General features: G+C 50.1%; 3 protein-coding genes across 4 annotated transcripts in view; 2 read left to right on the top strand and 1 right to left on the bottom strand.

Annotated features, from left to right (window-relative positions):
* LOC116828393 (uncharacterized) overlaps positions 1-23,443 on the bottom strand; it is a 666,188-nt gene that overhangs the window by 458,785 nt on the left and 183,960 nt on the right. The gene's annotated exons all lie outside the window — the stretch shown is intronic.
* Positions 10,222-23,443, top strand: part of LOC116828412 (zinc finger protein 783-like) — a 169,972-nt gene continuing 156,750 nt past the window's right edge. The window contains exon 1 of the mRNA XM_075062083.1: positions 10,222-10,232. The gene's annotated coding sequence lies outside the window, so the exon portion shown is untranslated. The remainder of the gene's footprint in view (positions 10,233-23,443) is intronic.
* LOC116828395 (zinc finger protein 777-like) overlaps positions 10,336-23,443 on the top strand; it is a 21,266-nt gene continuing 8,158 nt past the window's right edge. Inside the window, exons 1-5 of one of the 2 annotated variants that reach the window (XM_075062082.1) lie at positions 10,336-10,579; positions 12,779-13,171; positions 17,112-17,238; positions 19,236-19,352; positions 20,126-20,377. In XM_075062082.1, coding sequence (XP_074918183.1) covers positions 10,556-10,579; positions 12,779-13,171; positions 17,112-17,238; positions 19,236-19,352; positions 20,126-20,377 — 913 coding nt within the window. In that variant the 5' untranslated portion in view covers positions 10,336-10,555. Of the gene's footprint in view, positions 10,580-12,778; positions 13,172-17,111; positions 17,239-19,235; positions 19,353-20,122; positions 20,378-23,443 lie in introns of both variants that reach the window. The other variant, XM_075062081.1, reaches the window with a different exon arrangement.

Genomic DNA, 23,443 nt, shown 5'->3' with positions numbered 1-23,443 from the left:
GGGGGGGGGGGGGTAAAACCGGGGCACCCAAGTGTAGAAGCCAAAATGTAAGCACTGCGTTTGCAAATCTTCGCCGTCCTGCACCACAGGCAAACATGACAGCGCTGCTTTCTCCAGGTTACTTTGCCATAAGCAGCAGCTGCCTTTTTCTCCAAGGCTCTTCTGCGATGGCCTGTAGGAAGGGTGATGTGCAGGAGTGCAGACCTCCACTGAGATGCGGCTACGTTATGCAAACCTCTGAGAACCCCCTGAAACAGATTCGTGTGTTTTCCATCCTGCTAATGCTCCCTTTGACCGTCCCCTCTTGAGCGGGAAATGCCATCTTAGCAGTTTTACCACAGTGTCCACAAAAAAAGATGTAATAACATTCAAATGAACAGCTGTAAAAACAGCCAGGGATTAGGTAGATGTACAATTATTTCACTGGTTTAAAAATAGAAAATAACAGGCAAACCAGCTGGCTCAACACTGAGATCTCAGATGCTCACACTGTGGTCTAAGAAATCTACCCTGTCCATAGTCTGTCAGTAAGGAACTCACTTAAGATACATGGCTATAGGGCAGTTTTATATTGAAGTCAAAGTGCCCTCACTGTGGGGTTGCAGTTTCTTAACTGATTTAGTTAAATTGGTACAATGATCTTATGTAGACAAGGGCTGGAGGAGACTCCTAGGTTTGATCAAGACCTCAGCTCTCTCAATTTCTGTCCTTGCACCCAGGCTCGGGAATGGGACATGGAGTCCCTGCACTTGGCTCCTCTGCAACCCCACATTGTCCCCAAGCGAACTGCTGCAGGAGAAACCCAGCTGCAAACTGCAGAGATCTCACTGTGGACTGTAGTGGCTGCAATTCAAGCTGTGGAGAGGAAGGTGGATTCCCATGCCACACAGTTATTGAGTCTGGAGGGCAGAACAGGGACAGCTGAGAAGAAAATATCTGACACAGAGAAAGGAATGATGGAGTTTAGTAACCAGCTGGCCATGCTGGGATCTCTCATCCAGGAATATGGACTGATGCAGAGGAGGCTGGAGAACATGGAGAACCTGCTGAAGAACAGAAACTTCTGGATCCTGAGGCTTCCCCCAGGCACTAAGGGAGAAGTCCCCAAGGTAAGTATATCCCAGCTGGTGCTGAGGGGGAGCTATAACGTTTTGCAGCTGGATCAGATATTGAAAGGGGAATTGAAGAGAAACAATCGTCTCTGGTATCATATGTGCTCTTTTATTTTAATATAATTTGTAGTGTGTGGTTTTCCTCCTCCACTCTCTCTGGCTGCTTCCATCCTTGCTTACCAAGTTATTTGGATTCTGTGCCATCGCTGCTTTTCTGGGCAGTTTGATTTCTGTGGCCTTGGCTACACTGGCGCTTTACAGCGCTGCAACTTTCTCGCTCAGGGATGTGAAAAAAACACCCCCCTGAGCGCTGCAAGATACAGCGCCGTAAAGCGCCAGTGTAAACAGTGCCGCAGCGCTGGGAGCACGGCTCCCAGCCCTGCAAGCTAATCCCCATGAGGAGGTGGAGTACGTGCAGCACTGGGAGAGCTCTCTTCCAGTGCTGGCGCTGCGACCACACTCACATTTCAAAGTGCTGCTGCAGTAGCGCTCCCGTGGCAGCACTTTGAAGTTTCGAATGTAGCCAAGCCCTGTGGAGCTAACAGGAGTAAGAAGGGCTTTTACACATTTATCTGAGGAGAAAGAAATTGATAAATGATCAGGAGTCTAAAATGGCAGAAATGCTGAATTGCTCTTTTAAATTTATCTTTAATGAGAAAAATAAAACAAGGTGTTTGAGCAGTGAAGAGGCAAGGGAGGCTTGATGGTGTAGCTGCTGGTGTGTATAAAACAAATTTCAGGTAAGGAGGCTATATTATATATCTGAGCAGGTCAGGGCAACGTGAATCCAAGGGGCCACGAGGAACAGAAGTGATAAGCGCTGAAGGTTAACAAAGGACATACTTTGCCACATAGAGTTGCTCTTTTTTTTTTTAGATTGAATCTCAAGATTCTCATCTGATTTAGCACACCAACTCAGGGTGTGTAGCCCCACTGAAGTCACATGAGTAAAGACTTCCTGCGTGATTGAGGGTTTGGAGGACAGGGCCCCTTATGCACTGTCTGAACACAAATAAAGCATTTAATTTAGTGTCTACAAGCTTAATCTAGATTGGCTGGATATTGGCATTGTTACTTGGATAGAAAACTGAGGGAAGGCCCATAAACAAAGGGCAAACCCTAAGTTAAGTGGATATTGTCATGTTATCATCGTGTTTTGTTTTTAATTCTTTACCTATATTACAAATAGTTAACTCTTGTGATTTCAGGTGCCAGTGACGTTTGATGATGTTTCCGTCTATTTCTCCAAGCAGGAGTGGGGGAAGTTGGACGATTGGCAGAAAGACCTTTACAAAAACCTGATGAAAGACAACTATGAATCATTGATCTCACTGGGTAAGGATCAGTTTTCTTTCACTCATCTGTTAGAATGTCAGTGATCTCTGACGTAAACCCTAGAGATGGTCCTTCTAGGACTTGCGGTGCTGTTGGTAGTGCAATATCCAGTCTGTGGATAAAGGCTTTCAGTCCACAGCTGCAACAGGCACCTTTCACCAGCAATGATAATTCCAGCGGAGCAGCCCTTACAGCCTTCAGTTTGTGCTTCACTCGTTCCTTCCATTCAGCAGAGAAGGAGAGATCTGCAGCGATTGCTCTGTCTGCAGCTTTCCAGCTCTGAATAGCAGTTCCCTCTCATTGTACGTGTTCAGCCTACACACCCTGTTGCTGATACAGTTTGAATATCCCAGGCCTGCTCCGTGCATTGTGAATGTGCCCTGACATTACTGCTATTGGCTGGGCTGGACTAGGCGGAGGGCTGTGACTCATGGGGCTGGTGCTCCTGCTGAGGGTGGTGAGTGAAGACTCGGGTGCTCGCTGTCATTACTTTGCTGTGCTGGGTGTTCTCTCTCTCCCTTAGCATTTGAATTGTAGTCCCAGCCATTATAACATCTCCCAGTTTCTGGTATCACCAGCCTCAAGAGCTAAAAGCTCAGGAGAAGGAAGGATGGAATAGTCAGGAAACCGATACACAGCACATCTTATAGCTTTATTCTGTTGTGCCTTTGGATGCCTGAATTCGGGAGTGTGGGGTGGGGGAAGCAACTCACCAGCGCCTCCCTCCTAGCAGCCAGCTCTCTCAGGGCTTGTGGGAGGGCACTGCAGCTTGAAATAGGCATGCAGAAAACTGGGGATCTGTGCTTCTCGGTGTGCAGGAGTGGAGGGCTCCTCCCTGCACCTGAGCTGGGAGGGCAGACTGGTTTAAAATCACCCTTGCTTGTCTGTAAATAATACTCAGTGCCTCAAACTAACTCTCCCACCCCTTCCTGTCCTCTCACGTGAACAGACTACGCCATCTCCAAACCTGACCTTCTGTCCAGAATTGAACAGGGGGAGGAGCCGTGTGGGGGGGCTCAGGAGAACTCTGAGGAGAGCGCGATCCCCATGGAGTCTAGCACAGGTGAGTTATGTGGAGTGTCATGAGGTGCTTTGCTGGCAGATGTTCAAGAGGAAGGATGGCTCAGCGCTCAGGGCACTAGCCTGGGACATGGGAGAGCCTGGTTCAATTCCTTCTCTGCCTCAGACTTTCTTTGCAACCTCGTTGTCTATATGCCCTATCTGCAAAATGCACTTCCTTACTTCACAGAGGGGGTTCTGAGGATAAATACTTGGGGTAAGGGCTCTCAGATTATAGTAGTAGAGGCTTTGTAAGCAGGATAGGTAGGTAAACTAGTGCCACGCAGAGCTGGATGCACAGATAGAGAAGGAGGGGCACTGCAAGCATAGGAGCTCCCTCCAGCTGTGGAGTGGGAGGTGGTTCTTTACTCATCGGGTACGCCGGATGGCTCAGAGAGAGTGACGAGTGAAGCCACAGAGCTGGCTGGTTTGGAAGTAGTTTGCTCTAACTTCAGCCAGCCAGGATGGAGAGAGCCATGGAGGGGTTCGGAGATGGAGAAGAAGCCAGGAAAGCTTACGTGCTTTCTCTGGCGCAGAGTAGGCTGAACTCCCTGGAGCTGAGGGCCAGGAATTAGGAAATGCAATGCAGAAGGGTTTGTACTAGGTTATGGTAGGACCCATATTTCAGCAGAGACAGAGGGAGGTAAGGACTGAGCCTCCACCTGCTGCTTTTCATACTCCCTGTGCCCACTGGCCAAGATTTTCGAAAGGGACTAGTGACTCTGAGTGCCATAACGTTCGGGTGCAAGTGCAAAGAGCTGTGAAATCCAGCCTGGTTCCCCACCGTACACACCAAATTTCTCTATTGACCTAAAAATCAGGAACCAACACGAGCTGCATCTTCACAGCCTTAGTTTGTGCAACCCTCTCTCTTGCTCTCATCTCTCCCTGCATCGTGTTGTACCTAGCCCAGACTGTAGGCACCTTTTGGCCCGGGTTGCGTCTCTATTCTTTCTGCATAGCACCTGGGTGCTCTGTGTAAACGTTAGCTAATAGAAACATGAATGGGTGGATGTTAGCTAATCACAAGTAATTTCTCTCCCCTTGCAAACAGAGTTGCTGAACCTTACTCATGACACTGTATCGTGGGTAAAACAAGAAGACCTGTACATCAGGGATCAGTGGGACTCAGAGGAGAGAGAGATCTCTACAGAGCCCAGCACAGGTGAGCGAGTGATTAGAATGACTCAAACAGTGAGTGCAACAGGAATTTGTCAGTCAAGAGAGACTGTTGTAAGCTCTTAGTGTTCTGTTTTGTCAGATAATCCTCTCTCTCAAACTGGATTTCTCAGACCACTTTCGCAGGGGTCAGACGCAGCTTCCTATCAGGCTGGATTTCCATTCAGCCATCTCTTTTTGGGCTCTTTGGAAGGTGGGTTGGAATGGAATTGATTCTCCTTTTTATGGCAAAGGAACGTTCTCCTCTAAGTCTCTTAGCCTCCTTGGCTGGCACTTAGATACTGTGTTTGTGCCATAAGTCCCTGCTCGCTGTCTTCCTGTGTAGGGTTATTAGAGTGGGGCAGTAAGTTGCTGACAGTTTTCTCAGGCAGATGGTGCCTGGAAGCAGAAAGATGACAGGGTGCTGAGAGGCAGGTGGTGGATGGACAAGGGGCAGAAGACTATAACTCTTGGTTTTTCCTCTGAGTCCAGCAGACGACGAGGTTGTAGTCAAAGCTGAGGAGGGAATCCCGGTGAGCCTGGAGCTGTACAGCACGTTGCCTGGACGACCAGAAGAGACTGTTTTCCAGTACCCTGAGCAGGAACCGATCTGTGACGATCAGGGCAACGTCAGCATCCAGGGAGAATACCCTGATGCGAACAGTCTGGGGGACTCGGCTGCAGGCGAGAGAGACTTCAGTAACTTCACCACAATCATTGTCCAAGAGGAGAGCCTCCCAGGAGAGGCACCGTACGTCTGTTCTGAATGTGGGAAAAGCTTCCTCTACGAGCAGCAGTGCGTACTGCACCAGAGGATCCATGGCGAAGCTCACACGCCTCCTGAGCACAGGGAGAACTTCAAGCAAAACCACAGTCTCAAATCCTGTCCACAGATCCAGCCAGGGGAGAGACTCTATAATTGCCCTGAGTGTGAGCGGAGCTTCTCTCACAAGTCGAGCCTCAGCAAACATCAGCTCTCCCACACGGGGGACCTGCCATACACCTGTGCTGAGTGCAAGAAGAGCTTCCAGCTGAAGATTAACCTCATGATACACCAGAGGAGTCATGCGGGGAAGAGCAGGGGCTTGTATATCTGCAACGAATGTGGGAGGGGCTTTAACCACCATTCGAACTTCATTAGGCACCAGATGATCCACACTGGGGAGAGACCCTATGGCTGCACCGAGTGTGGGAAAACCTTCATGCGGAAGGAGCATCTCCTCACCCACCGGCGCCTGCACACGGGAGAGCGGCCCTACCAGTGCACCGAGTGCCGGAAGAGCTTCACCCGCAAGCAGCACCTGGTGGGACACCAACGCATCCACACTGGGGAGAAACTCTGGGGGACGCTGGCAGCACAGAGACGCTTGCACGACCTGCCAGGCAAAGCGCACAGGGGAGAGCCTGTGTCTCTGCACTTGATGCACAAGGAGTTCCCCCCGTAGATGCTGTGTTAAATGCTACCAGGGAACTCTGGCTGGGGACAATGATCATGATGGCATCTGAGCAAGGGAGCGAGACCAAGTCTCTGGGTGTTGAACAGGGAACTGAATGTCAGTGGGATGATCTGTGGAGAGGTCTAGGCTGCTGCTTTGTTAACAGTTGAGTCCGTTCCCACTGTGGCAAAAGACAGCTAGGCAGCCTCAGTGCTCCATGGGAAGCGTGTCGCTCTTTTCCTGTGTTTCTCTCTTGCTAATTAATTACACTAAAGGTAGTTGCATCTTTCTTAAACCAGCTAGAGCTACTTTTCAGTGTTCATAGGTGTTTGACCTGTCAGTCAGGATTCCCAGCTTGTGGTATGGAGGTAAGGTGCCCTTTGGAAAGGGGAAACCATCTCTGTCAGTTAATGGAACACGTTCACTTTCTTTTACAATTTTTAATCATTGTCACTGGCTCATGTTCAGTGTTCTTGATGGCAGCGGACATCTTTCCCTTGGGGCTGTCTCAGGCACCATTCAAATGATGGATTCCAAGCTTGAGACATAACAGGGCTGCTATTAACCTGTGAAGCATCGTGAAATCTGGATAAATGTCCAGGAGTCCACTGAAGTAACAGACTGCTTGGGGGACATTTTCAGCAGTGCCTGAATGAGTCAGTCCCATTGACTTTCCAGGAGGGGTTCGAACGGGGACTCTTCCACATGGGCCCGTCCCCCAAGGGAAGTAGCTGGATAATATTTATATTCCTCTGTTCCAGTAGTTCTAAACCTGTGGCCTGCATGCAGCCCAGTTAGCACACAGCTAAAGGCTTCCGGGCTGCATAATGGGGGCCAGGCTGCCCGATATGGTGTGGGGGGCCAAGGCTGCTGCCCAGACCCACACAGCAGGGGGTCTGGGGTCCAGGGCTACCACCTGGCCCCAAAAGGTCTGGGGTCCAGGGTTGGGGCAGTTGTCTGGCCCCGCGGGGTTGGGGTCTGGCCTGCCACCCAACTGCCCTGCCATTGGGCCTCATGTGGCTGGGTCCAGTGTCAAGTCTCCTGCCCGACCACACACAGTGGGGTCCAGGGTTCCTGCTGCCTGGCCCCCCGCCCGAGGCTCTGCTCCTGGCCCCACTCTGTCGAGGGGTCTCTGGAAGGTGCTGGAGTTAGGGGGTTGGTGGAGGTGGGTGCATGCTTTGGTTCTCAGCCTGTGGTCCAGGTAACACATTGTGGGCTGCATATACAACCCACAGTGATAAATAGGTTGAGAACCACTGCTATATTCGTATCCATGTGAGTAGAGCTGTTGCCCTGAGAATCATTCACATGTGCATTCTCTCAAATCCTCTTTTCAAAATGCACAATAAAGTGAACAGCAAAACAAAGATACCATCAGAAACAGACCATCTGCCAAATGCAGCTCAGCCTAGCGCACAGCATCAGTACCTTTCATTGCACTTATCCGTCCGCTCTGAAATACCATGAGATGGGGAAGTGATTTAAAAAGAATTCTTACTTGACATGTTTGTGATAATTACAAAAAAAAGCCTATTGAAAAAATTGTCAGATGATTAAGATCCTCGGAAGTAACCTCCATATCTGCCTGATTGTGAATTCCATTCCAAACCTATTGGAATAGTTTCTGGCCCCACTGACTTCTGGGGGACTGAGCTTAGGATAAGTGCTCACCAGTGAGAGAAAGGGGTTCAAAATCTAGTCCAGAGGGTTTGGGCCCAGCCTACACAAGCTGGGAGGGAATGGTGGTGCTGAGAACAGCTTGTTGTACATGTAGAGATCTTTGAGACTCACCTACGCCATGTTGTTCACACAGATGTAGAACCAGAAGCTGGTTTCCCTGAGAAGCATCCTGGCCCAACGGTCCTTTACTGTTAAATTATAACATTGATACTGTGGTAGTACCTCAGGCCGCAACCAGGTCAGGGCCCCATTGAGCTGTTCACTGTATAGACGTAATGCAGGACAGTCCCTGCCCCAAAGAGCCTACAGTTTGCAAGACGATGCAACAGGTAGATGGGGCGGCAGATTTACTGCAGGGGTGTGCCCCTGGGCCATGTGTTCAAAGTTTCTGCTGCAGCCCTCAGGATTACCAGCCTAACCCGGGTTAAGGGAGGTGAGGAAGAAGGGAGCCAGGCTTGTTGCCGGGTGGATGAGAGGAGATGGGGGAAGGCTGCAAGGTGCTCACCTGTCCCAGGAAGTCAGAGCCTTGTGATTGGGTGAACCCTGGGGGATGGAGGGCTGGCTAAGCCAATTGGAGTGGGGAGGAGGGGAGGCCAGCTCTGCCAGAGGGGAGTGCAAGCCCCCCCTGCATGAGGGGAAGGGTGTGGCAGCCCCCCACTCTCAGGGGAGCGCTTACCCCCTCCCCTGCCTGAGAGGAGCACATGCCACCCCCACTTCTGCCTGAGGGAAGCATGGGCCACCCTCCCTCCCCTGCCTGAGGGGAGCACATGCCACCCCCTCTTCTGCCTGAGGGAAGTATGGGCCACTCCTCCCCGCCTGAGGGGAGAACGTGCCACCCCCCCTTCTGCCTGAGGGGAACATGGGCCACCCCCCACCTGAGGGGAGCATGGGCCACCCCCCTCCTGCCTGAGGGGAGCACATGCCACCCCCCTTCTGCCTGAGGGGAGCACACGCCACCCCCCACCTGAGGGGAGCATGGACCACCCCCACTCCCCTGCCTGAGGGGAGCACACGCCACCCCCCTTCTGTCTGAGGGGAGCATGGGCCACTCCCCACCTGAGGGGAGCATGGGCCACCCCCCTCCTGCCTGAGGGGAGCACATGCCACCCCCCGCCTGAGGGGAGCATGCACCACCCCCGCTCCCCTGCCTGAGGAGAGCACACGCCACCCCCCACCTGAGGGGAGCATGCACCACCCCCGCTCCCCTGCCTGAGGGGAGCACACGCCACCCCTCCCCATTATGTCTCCCCTGCCTGAGGCGAGTGCTTGTGGGGAGCACGAGCCATCCCCGGACTCTCCCTGCCTGAGATGGGCATGGGCGGTTCCCCCCCCGACTGCCTCCCCCCGCTGGAGAAGGCAGGTGACTCCCCCCAGCCTGCCTTCCCCCACTGCCATGCTGGAGCGGGATGCAGGCAGCCCCCCTCTCCCGCAATTGCCTTCCCCCCCCGTCGGAAGGGAGCGTGAGCGATTCCCCCCCAACTGCTTTCCCCTCCCGTCTGCGGAAGGGGTGAGGTGGGGATGCCCCTCCCGCTGTGTGCCCCGGGGGGGGGGGGCACAGGCGATGCCCTGCCTGCCCGCCCCTCTGCCCGGCGGAGAAGCACGGGTGACCCCCCAGTACCGCTCCCCTGCCTGAGGGGGAGTAGAGGGACCCCCCCGTCTGTTTTGCCCTGACAGGGGTTTGTTGAGCTACTCCGGGAGAGACCCCCCTGCGCCCCGAGAGTCAGCCCCATTGCTGCCGCCGAGCGCGGAGCGCCCCGGGCGCATCGGCCCCTCTTCGCCGCCTCAGGCCTGCGCTGCCTCAGCCAGGTACCTGGGTCTCCCCGCGGTGACAGAGCTCGGGAGTGCGGAGTAACCTGGGCCGGTGAACGCAGGGAACTCCCCGCTGCGCTGCGGGCCCTGGTAGCTGGGGGTCGGATGGTGTCACTGCTGCGAACCCCCCTGCCCCGGGCAGTGCGGTACCCAGGGGCCGTGATCGCTGCTCCGGCCCTTGAGGAGCCGGAAGAGGGGACGGAGGAGGAGGTACCAGACCGGTCCCGGAGTGAGCCCACCTGGGGCGGGACCCCGGGTTCCGATTCCCCGAGGCAGCCAGGTGAGTAGCTCAGAGCCCCGCCCTGGGAACGCGGAGAGCCGGGAAGGCCCCGGCTGATGGGTAGGGGAAGGCGGCCGGTGACAGCCCCTTAGCCGAAGCAGCGCCGGGGATCCCCTGACTCCGGGAGCCGGGGCTCGCAGCGACTCCGGCCCGGCCCGGCCCGGCTCTGGGCAGACGCGGAGAGGCGAGTCCCACCCGGCCGCTGCCCTGCGCCCCACCCGCCGCCAGCACAGGGGCCTGCTCTTGGCTCCCGCTCCATCGGCCGCCTCCTCGCCGCACGCAAGCTCCCGGCCCCGCAGCCAGCCGCGGCTCCCTCCCTCCCTGCCGGCTGCGCTCGCTCTCTTCGCCGGCAGCGGGGCCGCCGTGGCGAGGCGAGGCGAGGCGAGCGGGCGCGGGATCTGCCCAGGCCGGAGCGGAGCGGAGCGGAAGCTCGGCTCGGCCGGGCCGGGCTGGCCCCTGGGATCCAGCCGCGCGGCTCGTTCCCGGAGCGGGGCGGGTCTCGTCGTGACTTCCCCGGGTCCCCGCGGAGCAGCCTCGCCCGGTGCCTGCCTGGGGCCAGCCGGCGGCGGAGCTCGTCGGGCCCGGGGCGCTGCTGTGGGGACACGCTCATGTCCGCCCCCGGGCCGCGGTGAGGGGCGAGCTCCCGATCCGAGCTCCGGCTGCGCCTGGGCCGGGAACAAAGGGCCATGGCCGAGCGGGCCGCTGCCCAGGTAAGGGCCCGGCCGGGTTCCCCGAGCGGGGCAGGAAACCGCCTGGCGGAGGAGCCTGGAATGGGCCCTGGCGAGCTTCTCCCTGGCCTGGCCCGGGGAGCGCGGTGCTGCCCGCTCGCCCCCGGGGCAGGGCCCGGCCCGGCCCGGCCCAGGCTGGAAGCTGAACGGGGAGGAGGGTCCTGAGCCCTTGGGGCGGATAACCTGGCTGGTGTTTCTCAGACACCGGGGGCAGCGCTGCTTGTGCGGGGCCATTTGCTGCTGGTCTGGGGAGCAGGGCCTGGGGCTTTGCTGCTCCCCCAGCTGCAGGGACCGGCCTCCCAGCCAGGCCCGCCCTGGCACCAGCTAGCGCTCCAGCCTGGCCAGGGTAGCAGGATCGGGCCCCTGCTGCGGAGCTCGAGGGGAGCAGTTCGTACCCGTTTGTTGTCGAACCATAACTCAGGGTATTGTGTTGCGCGCACACACAGTAGCATCGCAGCCGCCTTCCAGAGGTGGCAGAAATGAGCTTTACGGGACCCTGTGACTAGTGGAGAGTTCCTCTCTCTAAGGGGAAATGTTTATGTTAATAATGATGGCTAATAATACATTTTCTCTTATTTCCCAACACTTCAGGTGTTGAGTTTTTGTCTTCGTTTCTGTCATAGTCTGCACTGGAGGGGTGAAATCCTAAAGTGTCGGTTGACTTGACCCATAACTCCACAATCCCATTTCTGTGACTTTATTTCACATCCTAACAGACCTTAAGGGCTCTGTGTTGTTAGTAATGGTGGCTTTGTTTCTCTAATTTAATTACTTGGTTTTTATTATTCTTTGTATGGCTACTTTAATCCCCCCTGAGTTCAAAAGCTTTTCATAAAAAGTATCCATATCTACTGGGCTCCCTAAACAGAGAGACCTCTAGGTGGAATGTGCCTTCTTTACCAGTGTGTGCCACACATGTACACAAAGTCCAGGACAGGATATCAAAAATGACTATTACACTAATTCTGTGGGTGAAATCTACGGAGGAGGAAAGTCCAGAATTCTCTTGTTAATACCATGACTCTTGTGGAAAGTATTGAGGAATGATAAATCACCACAAAGAGTCAAGTTCTCACTTTTTCTCTCGCATCTGAAGGTTTGTCTATGTTGCACGCCACTGGTCACGGCTTGTAGGGGTCTGTGTAGCTGCACGCTGCAGTCATAGGTAGGCCGCAACCACCCTGCAGTATGTAGCTACACCCAGCGGTGAAAGGTCTTAGCAAGGGGAGGCAGCAGGGAAAGCTTCTGCAGTGAGCAGTTGCTGGAACGTTTCCTGTTGCCTCTTCCCTGCCAGAGCCTTTTCCTGCGGCTGGAGTCTTTTTCACTGTGGCGGGGAAAGACTTCAGCAGTTCACTGCTGCCAGAGCCTTTCCTCGCTGCAGAGATCTTCTCCCCTGCCAGAGCCTTCCTTGTGGTGGGGAAATGCTCCATCAGCAGGGAGACAGTGGGTCACTACACTGCTAAATCTAGCAGTATATACAAGGGAGGCACAGCTTGGGCTTGTAGAGAGCTGTGTAGGGTACAGACTGGAAGATTCTGCCATGTCTTTACTCACCTAAGCAGTGCCTCACTGTCTGCACTGCTGTTTTTACCTGTGCTGGGGGGCATGTATTACTGCCATAAGGAGAGTGCAGTGTAGACATACCTTGAAAGATGGCACCTCAGTAGCACAGCGCCTCTTGAATTTCTGATGAATCTTTGCTCCGACATCAGTGCAGAACCAACTTGCCGAAACCATTTCCAGCAGCAGCCAGCGTCTGCCTTCCAGGTTTTCCTCCTGAGAACTGACAAGGTGTCTCTCCCTTATTTTGTGTATTCCAGTGAGAATGTAACCTAAGGATGGTATAGGGATGAGCTGCTTAATGGCTTCAAATCCATACTGTGACTCTCAACAATCTAAATACTATTTAAGAGTCTGGTACATGTAGCGGAAAGGGACTACACACATATAAGAGAGTGATGTTAATTTCCCCTTTTCTAAATCAATTACAAGATTGAAAAATAACTCTCCCTTTGACTGAAGTCTGTGGGTCCCTTAGATATGAGCAGTAACTCGACATGTGCACTGACTGCTTTTTGAAATCCATGGGAATTGCTGAGAGCAGGAGACTGTTGCTCTGTTTCTCTCTGTTGCTGACCATGTGACCACAACTCCATGTCTAATGTCTGTCTTTGCAAACAGGGTCCAGAACTGGATGCAGTGACACAGTGCCCATCTCCTTTACCACCTCCCATTGTCCCTGAACGAACTTCTGAAAGAGAAACTCAGACTGCAGAGATTTCCCTGACTGTTGTGGCAGCAATTCAAGCCGTAGAGAGAAAGGTGGATTCTCATGCCACACGGTTGTTGGATCTGGAAGGGAGAACTGGGATGGCTGAGAAGAAATTAATAGACTGTGAGAAAACAGCAGTGGAGCTTGGCAACCAGTTGGAGAGTAAATGTGCTGCACTGGGAACTCTGATCCAGGAGTACGGGCTGCTGCAGAAGAGGTTGGAAAACATGGAGAACCTGCTGAAGAACAGGAACTTCTGGATCCTGAGACTCCCCCCAGGCACTAATGGAGAAGTCCCTAAGGTAACAATATCTGAGCTAGTGCTGGCAGGGAAGACTAAATGTTAAACCAGGCTCTAGAGCTTTGCATGCAAGCTCAAGCCTGCAGTTTGGGTGCAGAATTAGAGGCATGTTTTACAAGTGCCTACTGCAGACTAGAGAACAGTAGCGCACACAGCTGTAGTCAGGCTGGAGTCAGGGATTGGGGAGAGCTGGGAACAAGTGAGCCCGGGTGAGAGTTAATTAAACTAGGAGCTCAAAGAAATTCAGAAATAAAACTGCCCCTTATTAGCTTCATACCGCTTTTCCCTTTCGGGAGCTGTTTCTGGGAAGTGGATCAGAGGGGACTGTCTCTGTTATGAACAAAAACATTAACATAAGAACGGCCATACTGGGTCAGACCCATGATCCATCTAGCCCAGTGTCCTGTCTTCTGACAGTGGCCAATGCCAGGAACTTCAGAGGGAATGAACAGAACAGGTAATTATCAAGTGATCCATCCCCTGTCGCTCAGTCCCAGCTTCTGGCAAACAGAGGTTAGGGACACTCAGAGCATGGTGTTGCATCCCTACCCATCCTGGCATTGATGGACCTGTCCTCCATGAACTTATCTAATTCTTTTTTGAACCTTGTTCTGTTATTGACCCTCAGAACATCTCCTGGCAAAGAGTTCCGCAGATTGACTGTGCGTTGTGTGAAGAAGAACTTCCTTTCATTTGTTTTAAATCTGCTGCCTATTAATTTCATTGAGTGACCCCTAGTTCTTGGAAGGGGTAAATAATATTTCCTTATTCACTTTTTCCATACCAGTCAAGATTTTGTAGACCTCTATTATATCCCCTCTTAGTCGTCTCTTTTCCAAGGTGAAAAGTCTTTCTAATCTCCCCTTGTATGGAAGCTGTCCTATACCCCAATAATTTTTGTTGCCCTTTTCTGTGCCTTTTCCAATTCCAATATATATTTTTTTGAGATATTATTTGATGCAGTGACCAGAACTGCATGCACTATTCAAGATGCATGTACACCTTGGCTTATATAGAGGCATTATGATATTTTCTGTCTTATCTATTAGAGCGGTAGCTGTGTTAGTCTATATCCACAAAAAAATGAGGAGTCCGGTGGCACCTTAAAGACTAACAGATTTATTTGGGCATAAGCTTTTGTGGGTAAAAAACCCACTTCTTCAGATTAAGCTTTTGTGGGTAAAAACCCTCTTCTTCCGATGCACAGAAGCTTATGCCCAAATAAATTTGTTAGTCTTTTAATTTCCACTGGACTCCTCGTTGTTTTTGTCTTATCTGTCCCTTTCCTAATGATTCCCAACATTCTGTTCGCTTTTTTAATGGCTGCTGCATATTGAGTGGATGTTTTCAGAGAACTATCCACTGACTCCAGGATATATTTTTTGAGTGGTCACAGCTAATCTAGACCCCTATCATTTTGTATGTATAGTTGGGATTATCTTTTCCAATGTGCATTACTTTGCATTTATCAACATTGAATTTCATCTGCCATTTTGTTGCCCAGTCACTCAGTTTTGTGAGATCCCTTGTAACTGTTTGCAGTCTGCTTTGGACTTAACTATCTTGAGTAATTTTATATCATCTGCCAATTTTGTTACCTCACTGTTCACCCCTTTTCCCAGATCATTTATGAATATGTAGATCTACACTGGTCTCAGTACAGACCCTGGGGGACACCACTACTGACCACTCTCCATTCTGAAAACTGGCCATTTATTCCTACCCTTTGTTTCCTGTCTTTTAACCAGTTACTGATCCATGAGAGGACCTACCCTCTTATCCCATGACTGCTTGCTTTGCTTAAGTCTTTGTTGAGGGACCTTGTCAAAGGCTTTCTGATAGTCTGAGTGTACTGTATCCAGTGGATCACTCTTGTCCACATGTTTGTTTGGGCTCCCTCAAAGAATTCTAATAGATTGGTGAGCCATGATTTCCCTTTCAAAAGCTGTGTTAACTCTTCCCCAACAAAACGTGTTCACCATGTTTGATAATTCTGTTCTGTCCTATAGTTTCAATCAGTTTGCCTGGTACTGAAGTTAGGTTTGTCAGCCTGTAATTGCCGAGATCACCTCTGGAGCCCTTTTTGAGAATTGGTGTCACATTAACTATCGTCCAGTCATCTGTTTCAGGAGCTGATTTAAGTGATAGGTTACATACCACAGTTAGTAGTTCTGCAATTTCGTATTTGAGTTCCTTCAGAACTCTTGGGTGAGTACCATTGGGTCCTGATGACTTATTACTGTTTAATTTATCGATTTGTTCCCTAAGCTTCCTCAGATTTGTGATCTAAAAAGAATGGCTCAGGTGTGGGAATCTCTCTCATCCTGTGCAGTGAGGTCCGATACAACGAATTCATTTAGTTTCTCTGCAATGGCCTTATCTTCTTTGACTGTTCCATTAGCACCTTGATTGTCCAGTGGTCCCACTGATTGTTTAGCCAGCTTCCTGCTTCTGATGTACTACATTTTTTTTTTCTTCTATAGGGATTTTTTTAAAATAGGAATTTCTCAGATCCAGTTCATTAGGATTTGGGGTAATGGTTCATGGCTGGCAGTCTTCTACCAAAAGCCAGACTTCTTAGTATATGCATAACGTGCCTCAGGTGGCACATGACCAGGATTCATCATTGTATTTGGTCTGCTGGTGGATCATTAGCTTCCACGGCCAAGGCCGGGTACTGACAGGGAGTGTGACGCGAATGCTGATCCATGCCCTCAGTAGCCAGACTGATTCCCTGATATTACAAGCCGCTATTAGTGAGGCAACCAAGCAGCAGAAAAGAACAGATAAGGGGTGTCTGAGGATAGGGAAGGGTGGCAGGAAGCAACAGGTAGGTGTTCTCTGGTGCCAGGCAAAAGGGCATAGCTGGGACTCGGGAGGAAGGAAACAGGCTTGATGTACTTAAAATTGAGACTAGGTGAATAATGCAACCAAAGAAAAAATAAAAGTTCCTTTAATGTTTATTCATATTTGCGTTGACAGCTTTTGCACTTGACAAATATTTTAGCAAGCATGTTTACTTGTGGAAATGTCAAGAAAATGGTGTTTTTGTTGTTTTTTTTTTTTTTTAAACACTGCTGCATATTCACAGAGAGTATCAAATTTGTAAATGTGAATCCTTGACTGGAAACTTCATTCTGAGTCAAAGTTGTCCAGTCGGAACTGAAACAAAGGGCTGTGTGTCCAATCCAAACTGCTCCTTGCAAATACTCATAACAAAGCCCTTGCAAATTAGCTGCAGTTTGGAATTATCTTCAGAAATAATTAGCTGGCAAATAATCTTGAAAACTGCAATCTGTTTGATGATTTGCATCAGGTGGAATTCACCGTACGAATGAAAAATTATCAAATATTTGCTCAGCTCTGCAGAAAAGAGCTGCGTCTGTGTGTATCTGAAAACTGTAAACATTTCTGAATCAGATTTGTATTATAACTAGTGACAGTCCAAGCTGTGAACCTCACGTCTGGAACAGAATTTCTCCAGAGTTCTGCAGCAATTGAACATGGGGTTTGAGGTTATGTCCTTCACAGAAATGAGGATCAACCATGATGCCTGTTTGTGATCTCTTTTAATAATTTGACACACATTATAACTTGAATAATTTCAGTAGCCTAGGTCCCAGTTTATATTGATGTGAGTGAGATCAGAATCAGATCTGTGGGGTTTGGATAAATTCTGATCTGGATTTGAAGCCAGCAGTGTTCAGAGCCAGGATTTCAACTGAGATCCATTATGTTGTGGAAATAGGAATCTGAGAATTGTTTCCAGATACACATGTGAATAGATTTCTATGTTGTGGATTGTTCACCTCACTGAATTAGCTTTGACATCTGAGTGGGATGGAGAGAGGTTTTATTCCTCTTTTGTTGAAGTTAAGAAATCAGATCCCAAGATATAAGTGTTGCAGAAGGTGCTAAGTGTGTAATATTTGTGATTCCAGGTGCCCGTGACATTTGATGACGTCTCAGTCTATTTCAATGAGAAGGAATGGGAGAAACTAGACGAATGGCAGAAGGAACTGTACAAGAATGTGATGAAGGGCAATTATGAATCTTTGATCTCGTTGGGTAAAGATCAGTTTTCACCTGTTTGTTATAAATTAACTTCAGAGATTTTACAGGCTGGCTTCAGCTCAGGGTATTTTTTCATTCCTTTTGGTGGGTCAGCACGTAGCGTCCTCAGTGCCTTTATGACAGAAAGTCAGCTCCCTTTTAAAATGGACTTAAAAATACACGAGGTTTGTACCCCTTCTTTCCTTGCTTTCTAGCTTTGGGTAGTCACTGGACACGAGTGTGTTCATCCCTTAGAAATAAGGCTCTGATTTTTTTCACGGTGGTGGCGGAAGTCATGGAATCTGCCCCAGGTGGCTGGAGCTTGAGTGCCCCCCCCACCCCCCTGCCCGGAGCTCTGAGTGGGTCTCTGCAGCTGCCTAGCTGTTGTGGGACAATGTGGGGTCCCTGCAGCTCAGCTTCCCATTTTGCTATGGATATTTTTAGTAAAAGTCATAGGCAGGTCACGGGCTTCCGTGAATTTTTTCGTTATTGCCCTTGACCTGTCCGTGACTTTTACTAAAAATATCCATAACAACATCTTAGTCTTACTTATAAACACTGTTAGGTGATCCTCACATCAGGGCTGAGACATGCTGGCAGAGCAGTACGGGAAAAGCCTGCATTGGCTGCTTATGCTGCACCTATTTGCTGGATAAACACAGGACACAGGTCTCCAAAACTTTTAATCCAGTGCTTTTAAGGAGTGCTGAGTTCTCTTTTAAATGGTGCTTTGGATATAAAAGCTGCTGTAGACATGCCGTATAGACACACAATGAAAGTTTGACTTTCAGCATTGACCTAGTGTTGCTCCCGTTTAAGTCAATGGGAGTTTTACCACTGACTTCAGTGGGAGTGGAGTTTGGCCAATGCTGAACTCCTCTGAAATGTCCCTCACACAATTTCCTTTGCTAAAGGGTGGTGGTTGGTCATCATTTCTGGAATCTGGGGGTGGGGGAGAAATGACTTTTATGGAAAATGGCAAGGAATGCTTCCTGTACGCAGATACTTTTCAAATCATTATGATAAAGAACAAGTACCTTAAGGGGCACTGTCTAGCTGATTTCAGACTCCGAGTTAAATGTAATATTTCAGGTCTTATGTTGTTTCCTGTGTCCTCCTGCTGATTTTTGTGACTTTATTGCATTTTTTAAACAAGTTGAAAATAAACTCTCCTTTTGCTGTGTGAAGCCCACCTGTGCCTGAGTGTGCATGCGTGTAGAGACGCACACACAAGGAATGTGGACCGAAGTTGGGGTTGTAATTTCCAGCTCGAGCAGACATACGTGTGCTAGCTCTGATCAAACTGGTGTGCTAAAAATAGCAGTGTAGGTGCAATGGCACAAGCAGAAGGAAGAACTGTCCGTCCCGAATACAAACCCATCTGTAACTCTAGGTAGTTATCAGGTGCTTAACCTCTTCTGGTGCTTACTCTATCGTGGCTACGCTTCTATTTTTAGTCCATGTCTCCTTGAGCTGGAAATTATCCTCCAGCTCCAGTGTAGACATACCAGTCCCAACCACCACACACACACATGCAGGAGAAACAGTGGAATTGCCTGTGCAGGCAGTTCTGTCAACCGCACACTGAACAAATTGGAAGAAACAGAGGAATAACTTTTGCCTACTCTGACAGTTACATTTGTCTTAGGTGTTAGTTGTAGCAAGAGTGGGCTGCCAGCTCTGTTGAAGTCAATGGGAGTTTTACTATTGATTTCAGTGGGACCAGGATTTCATCCAGGAAGCTGAAATATTCTAAGCGCGGTTGTTTTTGTTTTAAAATTGAGGGTGCCCCTTTAATCCTTTCTTTGTACATGAAGGGTCTCAAATTCCATTAGGCCTGGAAATTCCTGATTTTCATCTAGGGAACCCAATCAAATGCTCATGAGATTAATTTCCCCTTTGCAGAGTCTGCATTAAAACATTCTCGTTTCCATTCACTGTACCTATCATATCCAGGTGAGGGGAAACGTTGTTAAAGCTTATGGCACAATAATCTCTTTCTCATTGAATAGACTCTGCAATTTCCAAACCTGGTGTTTTGTCACATACCGAACAAGGAGTAGAGTCACGGGTCAGAGGGCAGCAGGACTCAGATGAGGAGAGAGAGATCCTTACTGACCCCAGTGCAGGTGAGTAGCAGATTAACACAATACAGGGTAAATGTATTAATTGTAGCATCTGAGAAGAAGAAGAATGATATGGTGCATTGCACATCTGGGGGCACTGAGTCTGGGCAGAATACAGAGCTCTATCAGAGATGGAGTAGAGAGAGCACAAGGGCAGAATATTCCTTGCTGGGTTGCTACAGTGAGGAAAGAACAGAGACAGTAAGGGGAGAGAGAAAGCACAATTGAGGTTAGAGACAATCTTAGACTCAAGGGAGCAAGGTTTGGACAGGTAATTACTCAGCATCCAGATATAGGTCAGCCTACAAAATAGTGACTCTCCAGGCTGCAGAGAGTCATGGGAACAGGGCACTGTAAGTTGTGGAGTGACTCAACAGGGAAGACAATACAGCTGCAGTCAGCCAAGAGGCTGGATATGGAGCTGCACAGAAAGGTGATGGAGGGTTGGGGTGAGATGGTCTTGGAGAAGGAGATTATACTGGCTATCAGATTCTGGACCCCCTGAAGTTTGCAGTGTTGGGATTTAGGAAGATCATTAACTCCGGGAATGTTTGAGGTGACTGAGGCTCTACTAAAGACTTAAGCAGTAGTGGTTTAAGGTCAGGGCAAATCACCTGCTGCAGGAAAATCAGCCCTAAAATTGTGGTGTCCTCAGTGCCTCAATTCTTTCCGTGATGAGAATTCTCTGTGAATCAGAAAAGGATTATTGCTAATGGTTTCTTATATCTCAGCTCAGTGGAATGAATCATATCTGGGTTCTCTCTTTATTTAAGCAGGTATAAGGGTTGTGATCAAAACAGAGGAGATTCATCCAGAGGACTGCCCTGAAAACCTGGAGCTGGACAGAATGTTGGAACGATCAGAAGGAAGTTTCCAGAATCCGGACCAGGAAGTAACCCATGGTAGTCCGTATGGCTCAGTAACGCCTCCCAGAAACCCCTCAGGGAACTGTCTGGATGAGTCCACCGAATATAAAACAGATTTCAGCGAAATCAGAAGAGTCATTGTTCAGCAGAGTAACTGCACAGGTGAGTGGCTGTATGTGCTGAATGTGAGAAAAGCCTTAGGCCAAGGAGAAGGCTTATGTTACATCAGAGGAGCTGAGCAAAAGCAGGACTGCATGAATGTACAGAGTGAGGAGAAGCTCCAGGGTACAGCAATGATGTACAGTGCAGCAGAGAATCCATACGGGAGGGAAGCCCAGAGTCTGCCTGGGTTGGGGGAAACTTTTAAGCAAAAGAACAGTCTTAAATCCCCCCAGAAACCCATGCAGGAGGAAAACCTGTGGAAGTAGTGACCACGAGAGCAGCGGAAGTCACACATCAAGGCACGGGACTCCAGAGTGAGACACACCAGGCACATCTAGTACATGTCAGAAATGTCTCTCTGAAGACCAATACAGGGGCAGAAGATACAGCAGATCCTAGTACCTCACAAACACCAGAATGCTGTATTAAATCTTGCTCATAGTCACCTTTTTGGGGGGCATTTGGGGGCAGAGAAGACCCTGGCACGAGTCATGCGACGGTTCTTCTGGCCTGGAGTACACGAAGAAGTACGGAGGTACTGTGTGTCCTGCCCAGAGTGTCAGCTGCACAGTCCGTCCCCACCTGAGGGCACCTTTAGTACCCCTTCCCATCGTAGAGGTCCCCTTTGAGTGAATAGCCATGGACCTAGTGGGACCCCTGGAGAAGACGGCTCGGGGCCACCAATATATACTTGTTGTTTTGGACTATGCTGTACTGCCCTACCTTCTATGTGTTTCGCTACTCCGGAATGTTCTCAGGCCTCAACGGTTTTGCCATATCGAAGTTCTGATTGATATGGACTACCAACCCGGGATTACTAGATATCGCCCAAAGAGATTTGGAAGGGAACCCAATGAGGGAGAACTATAATAGAAAGTAATACAGATGCGAGACCGGATAGCGCGGTCACCCCTATTGTTGACTGGGGACATTGAAAAGGCTCAGGTAGCCAGAGGAACTTAACCAATCCCCAGCCAAAAGGTCTGGACAGTTCCAACCAGGGATCGGAGTGATGGAGTTGGTACCAAGGCAGAAAGCAAGCTCTAGGGCCCAATGGCAGGGGCCGTATGGGTGTTTGAACGTCAGTGGGAAGTAACCTATCAAGGTGCCGGCACCAGCGCTGCGGAAAACAGAACAGATTTCTCTACATCAACCTCTGAAAACCCTGAACATGCACAAGAGGCGTGCATAAGGTTCAATTGCGACCCTAACCAGGGAAAACAAGCTCCTTCATCGGTGTAGATGTCTCCGATTAACACCAGACCAGAGGATATGATGGTGTCATGAGTCTGATACTCTTTCTGGAACCAGATTTGGTTCTTTGGCCGACAACGTGACGTGCCTCGAACATACCGAGACGTTATATCACCAAATCATCACAACACTGCGGCCAGAACTAACAATGGGGCCCTATTCAGGTGCTGCCAGCGCCCAAAAGGGGGAAAAAAAGCAGAAGTAAAAAAAAAATGCTTTGAAGTTGGGGATCATGAAGAATTTCCCACTCAGTGTCCACCATCGTGCTGGTCCCAAACCTGGATGGCACCACAAGTTTTGCCAGCACCTTCGGCGAACTAAAAAGTATCCCAGTTGACACGTACCCCATACCTCACATGATGGCTAGTGGACCGTCTGGGGAATCCCGGAGTACCTGACTACTCTAACTTGGACCAAAGGGGTATGGCAGATTCCTTGCCTGAAGACGCAAAGGAAACAGACTCGTTTCTCTACACCAGAGGGTTCTTTTTTTTCAATATCTGTCCTCCCTTTTGACTAATGGGCCCCAGGCTACTTTCCAGCGCCTCGATGACAAGCTATTATACCGATAACAGTTATCGTGCTGCCTACTGGACGATGTGGTCATCAGTACCCCAGAACTGGGGAAATCACCTAGATAAGTTGAGGCAGTCCTGATACCTCAGGTGAGCTGCCTTATAGCAACCCTGCCAAGTGCGCATGTTGGGTTTACAGAGGCCAATATCTGGCCACATTTTTGGAAAAGTTGGGTAAAACCCCCAAGTGACCAAGTTGGAGGCCATCCAGAATTTGCCTACGACACGTCGCAAAGAAACAGTCCGGGCATTCCTAGGTTTAGTTGAGGTGGTTACCAGACGATTTATCCCCACTTTGCCACAAGGGCAAAGCCCCCTGACTGAGCCTATGTAAAAGGCCGTGGACCTATCTGTGAGGTTGGTCTGACGCAGCAGAGGAAGGCATCACCAGACCTATGGACTGCCCTTTGCAGTAACCCTGACCTAATAGCCCCTGATTTTCACCAAGGAATTTATCCTGGCAGTCGGATGCATCAAGTAGGTTGGGGCGTCTGTCCACAGATATTCGGGGTGGAGGAACACCCAATTCTCTACCTCAGTAGGAAATCCTTCGAGCTTCGGGCGAACAAATATGCAAGTGGGCGAGGAGGGAGGCCTTGCCGTAAAGTGGGCCAGGACAATATTCGTACGACTTGGCTCAAGGCGCAGATTTTTCCCCGTACCGCCTGCCCTCTCCAATGGGGATGCGAGCGGAAACAACAAGAGAAGAAACACAAGAAGGGACCAGGTTCTGATTCCCTCCAAAACCTTTCCAAGTTCCATTCAACACAGACAGGAGCCATCACTGGCGCAATGCGGATGGCTTTTCACATGTGCACTGTCTGGCTTCCCAGTTGCCCAACCCCCTTGATGCTGAGCAGGGGGAGGGATATGGACAGACCCGGCCCAGTGGGGTACAGGAGTCTGGTTAGAGGCAAATATACTCGTCACTGGGGTGGTAGTTTTGTTCCTTGCACAGTGCACCAGAGCAGGGTCCTGCAGACCTAGAGTAGTTCAGGAACTTTTCTAGAACCAATTAAGTTCAGACAGGCTGATTAGATCACTGCAGCCAATCAGCAGCTAATCAGGGACCTAGTTTACAACAGGAGCTACTCCAGTTCAGATGGGGAGGAAGGCCAGAGGAGAGGAATGTGTGTGAGGGAGCTGGAGCAGAGACAAGGCAGCTGAGAAGTCGAGGCCTGTGTTGCTGGGAGGACTAAGGAGCTACAAGCATATCAGACACCAGGAGAAGTCCTGC

This window comes from Chelonoidis abingdonii, chromosome 2 (genome assembly GCF_003597395.2).
Source record: "Chelonoidis abingdonii isolate Lonesome George chromosome 2, CheloAbing_2.0, whole genome shotgun sequence".
Classification (NCBI taxonomy): Eukaryota; Metazoa; Chordata; order Testudines; family Testudinidae; genus Chelonoidis; species Chelonoidis abingdonii.
Note: the sequence above shows the minus strand (reverse complement) of the source record. Positions and strands in the feature narration are given on the sequence as shown.